Here is a 10,145-nt window from a genome sequence, read left to right on the forward strand (position 1 = left end):
ATTATAGATTGGGATTTTAAGTGGTTGTGAGTATAATTATATGGTGGAGAGAGAAAAGATATTGATTTTTTATAAATTTTGGGAAACAAAGTTTGCCCCTATTTATTTTTTAACATTTGTTGAATTTGTTGTGAATAAAGAGGAGAGAAGATTGTAATGACAGAAGTATAAAAAAATATTATTTAATTAAACAGAAAAGAAAAATGCAGTGTTTTTTGGAGTTTTTTGCCAAAATGGGATGGGTGGAAAAAATATTTATCAAATTAAGTGATTTGAAACTTATTTAGCAAAATAGGTATTTTATTGGAATATTACATTTTCTCACTCCTAATTTTAGTGAATAAAAGTAATTGTTATTAAAAAATGTCAATAATATTAAAGCTATAAAAGTAAATGGCTAGTAATTTTTAAAAATGTATTACATCAAAATATAGTTATGTTTATTATATCTGTTTATTATATATCATACAAATTATGTACAAAGTAAATGCAAAATATATAAAACATGAATAAAAAATTATACATGAATGATAATTGTTTAATATATCAGTTTAACGAGAAAAGACTTTTTTTTTAAATATTTTTCCATCAAAATTGATCCAAATAATTAAATGCATCTGAATATGCAAAAATATTTTTTCAAAACTATATAAACTTCAAGAATAAAACTAATGGTCGTTGTGTTGGATTGAAACATAGATAAACACAAGCATGTCACTACCGAATATTCCATTTTTTTTTAAACTACATTTAAAAAGAATTAAATATATTACACAAATTGAAGATAAAAAAAAGAATGTTCACACCGCTTCTGATAATATCAATTAGCGACGATTTTTAGGGTCTTTAGGGGCGACATGCGGCATCCCTAAAAGTGGTTTTCCTTGTAGTGAATGTTGCTCGGTCGTTATCTGTTCGTATCGTTACCGGTACAATATTGACATTCGGTATAGTTTACGACATAATCTAAGAAACAGTTTAATTAATATAGTAATTACAATAATAATAAAATTTTGAAATTAGTTTTTGAAACCTCTTATATGTTCTATAAACCTATTAGCTGATTAAAAAAACATTTTTTGAATAAACTTTTAATAAAAGATACGATACAAAATTAAACAACAATATTCTTAAACAACTGTATTCTTTGAATGTCATTCGAAGAAAAGTATTCTTTGAAATATATTAAAACGATATACATATATTAAAAAGACACGGAATTTAAATACTTGGAACATCAAAATAAGTTTCACTAATTTAATGTAATATTACTGACATTTATATTATTGTAATAATATAAGAGGGAGTTTTACTTATCTTTTATTTTAAAAAATAAGAATTGCTTTTATCCACTAAAATTACTAAATTAAGAGTGAGAAAATGTAAGATTACAACAAAACACTTATTTTGATAAATAAGTTTTAAATCACCTATGTTAGTAAATAGTTTTTTCACCCGTCCCATTTTAGTAAAAAACTTGTGTTTTTAGTGTAATTATAGAGATTGGGATGAAGGATAGGTTGAGAATGCTTTAACTGAAACTTTATAGAAGTCAATACTAACTTGTCAAACTTATTGGTCAAGATGACCATTTTGGTGATTTCTCCTGTCTAATTTGTAGGCACTAGATCTCTCTTACAAAACATGTTGGGGAAAGTTCAGAGAAAACAAGTTTGTTATCGAAGATCAGTCGATATCCTGGGTTGTCAATTTAGCATAAGTTGCTAATGATAATAGTTTTAAAACACAAAAGCCCTCGGATCATTCGATATATCACAAACAAAAAAGGGACAAGACAAAAACATCAAAATCAACATGACTGTTACATCACAGTTTAAAAGAAAAAAGAAAACATAACAAAAATTAAAATTCTTCGTTCAAATCCACCAATGTTATTGTCTTGCTGGATCGAACGTTGTCACAAACAAACTTGATAACAAACACAAAAACAAAGCGAAGAAACGTATAAGTTGTTACAAGTTGGTCGTCAAACCACAATAACAGAGTGCAAGTTTGCAAGTATGTATATCATTCAACCAGAGTGTCATCCTCATCTTTGTCTTCTTTAAGCGCGTACCGACTGAAATGGCTAACGCGAAACTTCCATTCACCTTTAACCGGATCATAAGAGACAAACTCAGCACCTTGATCCTCAGCTTTCTTCTTCAACATTTCTTTATATTTTTCAATTCTGGGTCCTTCGGTAAACTGGCGACCCGTCTTTTTATCAACACATTTAATGTTCAAGAGTGTTACTTCAGCAGGCTTATTAAGGCCTTGTCCAACAGGCGGTTTTTTAGTCTCGTCCATATAAACAATCACTTCACGGTTATTAAACTGGATAAGAGACTCGAGATCCAACCGTCTCACATCGGTTTCCCCAAGGAACTTGATGCTTCCATAGTGATGTCGCCCGACTACGAAGTCCTTTACACGACGGCAAAAGCCTGGTTCTGCGCGTTCTTTAGCGGCTAATTCTTGGATGCGAGGCTCAGTGTAGTAATCTGAGTGGCGTAGTTTGGGCATAAGTGCTTCGATGTCTGCCCCATGTTCATAAACTATTGCAGCCTCCCCAGCTCGGTGACCAGTTAAGGTGATGTATGAGTCGGATTTTTGGGCTGTATGATCATCGTGTGCACCGTTTGTTTTCTGGGTTATTTTGACAGTAGTAGTTTGTTCCTTGAAAATGCCATTTTCAGAATGGTTTCCTGCATGAAATTCATGGTTAACTGAAACAGGCATTAAAGCTTAAAATGTAGGCAGTAAAGCTTAAAATGCATTTTATGGCCTAGAAACAAGAGGCACAAGCACGATATGGATCAAAACAATAATCAACATTTACTAATATGATAAAAATGAAAATTAAACATAAACCACTAACCCTATAAAACTATGGCACAAAACACTTGTAAATTTATACTATAAAAACCAATAAATATAATGAATTGAAACAACTCGATAAACTTAAATAACTAACCAAACCGACTCAACTCAAACTCTAATACTTTTAAGAGTTAACTACAGAAATGGTCCCTGTGGTTTGGGTATTTTGGTTTCAATCTGTAACGAGTTTGGGTATTAACGTTAACGTTTCTGTTATATTCAAGGGCATTTCAGTCTTTTCACACTTGCGAACTAATTATATAACCTAGGTGAGGGACTGTTAGCGTAATAATTTTGCATTTGAGTTAATTACGCAAATGATCCCTGTAACAAAATAGAGTTAATTACGTAAATCGCCCCAGCGGTCATAGAAGAGTATTTTGGTCACTTTATCCACATTTAACAGAAAAGGTTAACGACCGCTAGTCTTAGACTCGAACTTGTTACTTCTAAACCTTAATACCCAAAGGTGTTGCTTTAAAACTTCATCAAAATTAACCCTTCATTTCAGATACAAAGAAAGTTTGAAATTGTTTGAAATATGCAATATAAGATATTATCTTACTGTTCCCGTTATCTGTAGCTCGACCATTTTGATGTGTGGTAGAAGCAAACTCAGTATATTGACCTGGATTAAAAGAATACACTTTAATGACAAGAAAAGTTTTAGCAGACAGATTTATACAAGAAGCATTCAACATGCGCAAAAATTTTGTAGAGCATTTAGACTGGTTAAGTGGCCAGATTTTACTTTATTTTTCGTCTTAACATAAAATATTAACTAGAAATATTACCATTAGCTTGTGGTGGAGAAGATACATTTTTTTCTTTCGATTTCTCTGCAGATGCTTTTCCAGAAAATTGTTCCAGAGGGCGAATAACCAGAGCTCTTGGATTCTCTCTGGGAACAAAAAGTGCATCTGCTTTGGGCGTGCTCGTAGTCTCTTCCTCGTCACTAAAAAATGAAACCTGCAAAGCAACCAAATAATTCAACATGATTCATTTATCATGAAAATAAGTAAAGTGTGACACTCAACCTTTGGACTGTCATTTTTGGGGTGATATTTCCTTGCAGGCAACCTAATCCGCCTTTGAGAAAGATGTCGAGATGTTAACACAGATGATATCCTCATAGGAGCAGGTTTGTCAACAACCTATAAAGATTATGAGAAGATGTAAGTTAAGGATATGATACTAACTTACTGGCACAACAAAGTTGTTATATAATATACTTACTGGCAAGCTAGAAATTCCATACTGAATTGAAGGTGCGTTTCCCACGCGACCAATTGACATCTGAGGCATTGCTGGCAAAGTTCCAAAAGGATTTGTGTGAGACTGTGGTTGTGCTAGTACCGGGCTCGAGATGACAGACCTGTCAAATCAAGCATTGAGAAATTCCTTATAGAATAAATAATGTCTACATAATGAGATGTTCAAAAGAACAGTGGGTTAAACATACGGTTGTCCAAAATTAATTTGACCAAAAATGCTTGTTGTGCCACCTGTCAAGACAAAAAGATAATATAATCGTGGTGAAAAAACTAGTGAAAAAATTTTAAAATAGAATCTAAAATACTGAAAGTAATTAGTTCACCTGTTGGTGCTGCAAGGCCAAAACCACCAGTATTCTGAGTTGGTTGAGCCGATTGAAAAGGCATTGAAAGGGAAGGCTGTGTATGCAACCAACAAAAGTTAGATAGTCACCACATATACAACTATACAAGCATCAAAGAATTGGGAAAAAGATTTAAAAAACAATGGTTGGAAATATGAATGAGGATCTCATTGTAAAAAAGCATGAACAATTCCAAATGAATGAAGATTGTGTTTATATACATACTAAATTATAAATAGAAGTATTATGAATCCCACTTTAATTCACAAATGCATGAGAACTATTCAAAAGATAACTATTCAGATATAACCAAGCCATTCTAGAATGGTTGTCATAAAAGTATACGAAAACATGTCACTGTGTTCGACATCATTTGGGTACAGGGTACATGTATTCCAAGATTCAGATATCTTACAAAAAATAAAAAACACCGTATGATGCCGAATCTTGGAATACATTTGGGTACGGTGTTTTCTATTTTTTGTAAGATATCTGAATCTTGAAATACATGTACCCTGTACCCAAATGATGTCGAACACAGTGACATGTTTTTATTTGTTGTCTTATACTTGTGCAATTACAAGTGAGTATGTGTCTAAGCACAAGTATAAGGCAACAAATAAAAGAGCACGCATATGTGGTGGTTCTTACATAATATAAATAAGCTAATAATAAAACTGCAAATCGGGCACTGCTTTTTTACACCAATAATTAAACCACTGAACATAAAACCATAGTTATCAAAAGTCAAAAGCATTGGCCGCAATCAAGACGCATAGGCCTCGTCGGGGCCTAGGCACAAAAAAAGGGAAACCTAAAAAAAGAACGCATTTAAATATAAAAAGTTAAAATATATTATGTATTAGAAAAATAATACTATTCTTCATAAAAAATAAACAAAAGCTAATATATAACATTTCAAATCATCTAATTAGCACCAAAAGTTTTAAGTGAGTCAAGATTCAAATGTAATTCCAAACTTGAATAACAAAATGTTCAAAGTGAAGTACCAAAAGTTCAAATATCAAAATGTTCAAAAAGCGAATACCAAAGGTTAGTAATAAATAGTAAAGGTTCAAATACCAAAAGAGAACACATTCGTTTAGAGTTTTATGATAAAACTCTTATGTGTTCTCTTTCCCTACCTCCATAAGACTTGACCAGAACTTAAATTCAAAATTTAGCTACTGAAACCGGAAATGTCAAATGTCACAGGTGGATACAGATAAAATCATCCATTTAATATTTATTTTGTTTGTACTATATCTTACTTATGACTTTGTATTATAAGCACACCTATATGGTATTTCTGGTGTCAACTAATAGTCACAGCAGTTTTATTAGTTCATCAGTTGATTTTGGGCATGTTGTTATGTATAAGCAGGTATGTCAAAGTTTCCAAAATCCCTTCTCACATGATTGTATAAAGACTACATGCACTATTAACATTTAAAATTATATAAACTAACCAAAATTACACAAGAAGGCAACCAAAGGAACTCACAGTTGTCTGATTGAATCCCATGCTGCTCGTGTTTAGTAATGAAGGGGTGCTTGAGAACATGTTTCCTCCAAATGCATTTGATTGACCAAACGCTGGAGTACTCTGCCCGAAAGATGGGGCAGCCTGCCCAAAAACTGAGGGAGTCTGCCCAAAAGGAGAACTTGTTTGCCCAAGTGCAGGTGTGGTTGACTGGAACAAAGGGGATGATTGGGTGTTTCCAAAGTTTAAGCCAGTACCAAATGATGAAGTTGCTCCCTGGGCTTGAGTACTAAATAAAGATGTTGATGTTCCAAATGGAGATGAACTCTGTGTACCAAAGAGAGAACCAGATGTTGCAGATCCAAAAGCAGGAGTTGACCCAAAAGCAGGAGTTGACCCAAATGCGGATGGTGCTGGTGTTGGTGTTGGTGTTGACCCAAAAGGATTAGCTCCTGTAGCACAAAAAGCAGAAGAACCAAGTGCAGAAGTTGAGCTCCCAAACCCGGTACTAAAAGTCGAAGTCTTTGGGGCAAATAGGTTGGTAGATGTAGTGGAAGAAAACGGATTTGCAGATGACTGCCCAAATGCAGATGATGAGGAAGCAAAAGGATTTTGTGTGTTGGTCATGTTAAAGCCCATTCCACCAGAAGACTGACCAGCAGGATTCGGCCCCCCTGTAACAAACATATAAACATCAAGAAATCACCATGAAAAAGTAATAAGAGAAAACCCACAACGATTATTACCTTTGTCTCCTAATTGATAATCCTCCCATCTAAGTTCTTCATGACTTTTTTCCTTGTATGCAGGCATTGCTGATATTGATTCCAGTTTTCCAGCAGGCTGTGTACCAGTACCACTGTCAGCCTCAGGTGTCTGTGCATAAGGAGTTACTCTAGTTCCCCCACGTTGTTGACCTGCAAAAGATGGTGGACCAAACCCAGGGCTCCCAAATGCTGTTGCTGTGGTTTGGGCTCCTGCTTGTGTGTGCATCATGAGTTAGTATAAAAGTTTCAGTAAACTAACATAGGTTAGATTATTAGTTCTGGAACAAAATAATTAGCTATGCACCAAATGGGGAGCTTTGAGCCCCAAAGGCTGTGCTAGTGGCACCAAACTGGGTGCTTCCAAATGCAGATGTTGATTGACCAAATGCTGGACTTGACCCAAAACTGAAAGGAGAGCTGGTGGCACCAAAAGCAGGAGTAGGTGAAGACCCAAAAGCTGGAGTACTTGAAGCACCAAATGCAGGAGTGCTAGAAGAACCAAAAGCTGGTGTACTTGATGCACCAAAAGCTGGAGTGCTAGAAGCACCAAAAGCCGGAGTGCTTGAACCAAAAACAGAAGTGCCAAATGCAGAGCCTGTGCTACCAAAAGTAGGGGTTGAAGTGGAACCAAAAGCGGGAGCGCTTGTAGCACCAAATGCAGGTGTGCTTGTTGCACCAAACGCAGGGGTGCTTGTGGCACCAAACGCAGGAGTGCTTGTGGCACCAAAAGCAGAGGTGCTTGACGCACCAAATGCTGGTGTGCTAGAAGCACCAAAAGCAGGTTGACTTGTTGCTCCAAAAGGAGAAGAACCAAATAGATTGCTTCCAAAGGCAGGTTGTGATTGCTGCTGAAATGAGCTTCCAAATGGACTTGACGGTGTAGTGGATCCAAAGCCACCAAATGCGGGCTTCTGCCCAAACACAGATGAACCTGAAATTTCAATCAGATGAGGTGAATCAAATAAATTTGCATATAAGAAGGCCAAATCAAATTCATAACCCACAAGAGTATGAGAATATTACAATAAAAAAAAAGTATGAAACTAATCTTATCATAGTCAACAGGCATACACATCATGAACCAAAATCAGGTATCTTTACAAGATGAAGTGATAAACCAAAAAAAATCTACAAGTAGATGTTTAAATGGAAAGTAGCCATTTTTTTTGTCTTTTACATAAGAAATTGTTACAAGAGAAATACAATCTATGGTTAACTGGTTACTACATTACTAAAAACATGCACAATGTTTCAGCCATCAAATGTGAGTCACACTCAAGTAATACCAGTAAATTACGTAATTACTGCATTACTAAAAATATGCACAACTAGCCTTTTTTCAACCAAAATTTGCATCCTCAAGTCCTCAACAAAACCACCAGTAGAATGTTTTGAACAAAAAAAACTGATGATCCGTATCCTAACCAATCACACCAGAACAGCTACACAACATACTTAAGATATTCTTCACATAACCAGCATAAATATAAAAAACCAATTTAGAGGCTTATTGAGTATAAAATTTGGAGAAGAGCCATAGTGAGTAAAATATTTGGAGATTGAACTAAAAAAATGTTGATAAGGGTCTTACCACCAAAAGAAGAGGACGAAGCACCAAAGGCTGGGCTTGATGAAGCTCCAAAGGCAGGCATTGAACTCCCAAAAGCTGGAGTCGATGATGCACCAAAAACTGGTGAGGATGGGGCACCAAAAACACCAGTAGACGTGCCACCAAAAATTGAACTCCCTGTTTGTGCACCAAAAGGAGACGTGCTACCAAACGGATTGTTATTTGGACTATTGTTCTGCCCAAAAACTGATGGAGACCCAAATGGACTACTAGATGACTGCCCAAATGCTGTTTAAATAAACCAGATACAGTTAGGTTCACAAATTTGCTGATCATAACTAAGAAAGCATGCAGTTAAAATTGAGAAGCTCCATAAATCAGGCATACATATTAGCACAATAGCATGATCCTCTATCTAGCACCTCTATACTAGATCTATATTTATATACAAATATACAATATATAAATAATGAAAAGACTTGAAGCTCATCTCCTGAAAAAAGGAGCTCAGTCTTAGCTCACTACAAGTTCAAACCATACTTGATTCATAAAGACCTCATTCCAATAAACACTTGAAAAATAAGGGCTCGCGTGACTATAAAATCAAATATGTCATTTGTTTGTTGAAGGTTTAAGTTTACATGGAGCTCTAAGTAAGCGAGTGACAATACAGCCAACCTGTCTCGTCTACCGCCTTAGGCATAACAAATAAAGCTTATCACTTCATCTACAGCCAGCCTGTCTGTCTACCGCCTTAGGCATAACAAATAAAGTTTATATCTAATTTATGTTTCACTTTTTTTGACAAATATTCATTCTTACATCACCGTTAGCCCGTATTTAGATCAATAAGCTGATGAAAACCAAGACACACTCCTCCTTTCAACATTTACATTAAACAAGTGCACACCACATTAGATTAAATAGTAAAACAAAATAAAACAAAAACTCTGCCAACACTTTATTTTTTACTTCAATGCTTCAATTAGCAAGACATTTAAAACTTGAAACTTTATGACAAATTCACCGAATTACAGCTTTATATTTACAAAATTACCAACCAGTACTTTTTCCTATAATCAAAAACATTATAAAGAACCCAAAACACAGAAAGTGACAATAATTCAAAAACAAATCCACCGAAACTTACGGCTGTTAGCACCGAACATACTTCCGCCCAATTACTTCACACTTCACCTCCAATAGCAGCCTCCCAATCTCAAACTCTGCATCAGCACATAACACACATCGATTACTTCAATCCGATAACAAAACACAAACATATTATGCTGCAAATACGTATTCCACAATTGAAAACAAATAACGGTGAACAAATTGAAAATCTAAACCTAGGGCTGACGTAATCAATAATTAAGGAATACGGAGGTACAGGAAACGATTAACGAGGTGCGAATGCAGGTTAGGGTTATGATTGTACCTGATAATATGCGGATTGAGGATGAAGATCGTGGATCTGTAGGCAATCGACAGAAAGAGGCAATGGTGTGTGAATAATAATAATAACAATAATAATAGGTCACAGTGGTGGTGAGACTTATGAATGACAATAATAATAATAACAATAACAATAACAATAACAATAACCGTTTGGGTTATTAGGGTAATAGGTAGAATTATTAGCTTCAACTTAAAGCAAACGCTAGTTTACCCATGTTTGTAAATTTATTTATAAATAATAATTCAACAAATATAATGTTATTATATATATATATACATAGTTAAAATGATTGTTTTAAGTTCGTGTTTGGTTGATTTATAAATAGTCTTTTTTGCGGTGATTATGATTAGTTAATTGTGTCGAAA

General features: G+C 34.7%; 1 protein-coding gene across 1 annotated transcript; it reads right to left on the bottom strand.

The window, feature by feature from the left end:
* Nucleotides 1–1,760: 1,760 nt before the first annotated feature.
* On the bottom strand, nt 1,761–9,820 carry LOC143590184 (nuclear pore complex protein NUP98A-like). Its single transcript, XM_077070738.1, has 13 exons — nt 9,760–9,820; nt 9,472–9,547; nt 8,343–8,609; nt 7,056–7,682; nt 6,731–6,961; nt 6,006–6,658; nt 4,481–4,556; nt 4,346–4,388; nt 4,120–4,258; nt 3,921–4,037; nt 3,678–3,852; nt 3,449–3,511; nt 1,761–2,708 (listed from the first exon to the last, which is right to left on the bottom strand). Exons 2-13 carry the CDS (start codon nt 9,488–9,490, stop codon nt 2,029–2,031), a joined length of 3,090 nt encoding a protein of 1,029 aa, XP_076926853.1. The 5' UTR covers nt 9,491–9,547; nt 9,760–9,820; the 3' UTR covers nt 1,761–2,028.
* Between the last annotated feature and the right edge of the window lie 325 nt (nt 9,821–10,145).

This window comes from Bidens hawaiensis, unplaced genomic scaffold (assembly GCF_021521415.1).
Source record: "Bidens hawaiensis isolate Kalapana, Puna unplaced genomic scaffold, B.hawaiensis_p1.1 tig00038203_1, whole genome shotgun sequence".
NCBI lineage: Eukaryota > Viridiplantae > Streptophyta > Magnoliopsida > Asterales > Asteraceae > Bidens > Bidens hawaiensis.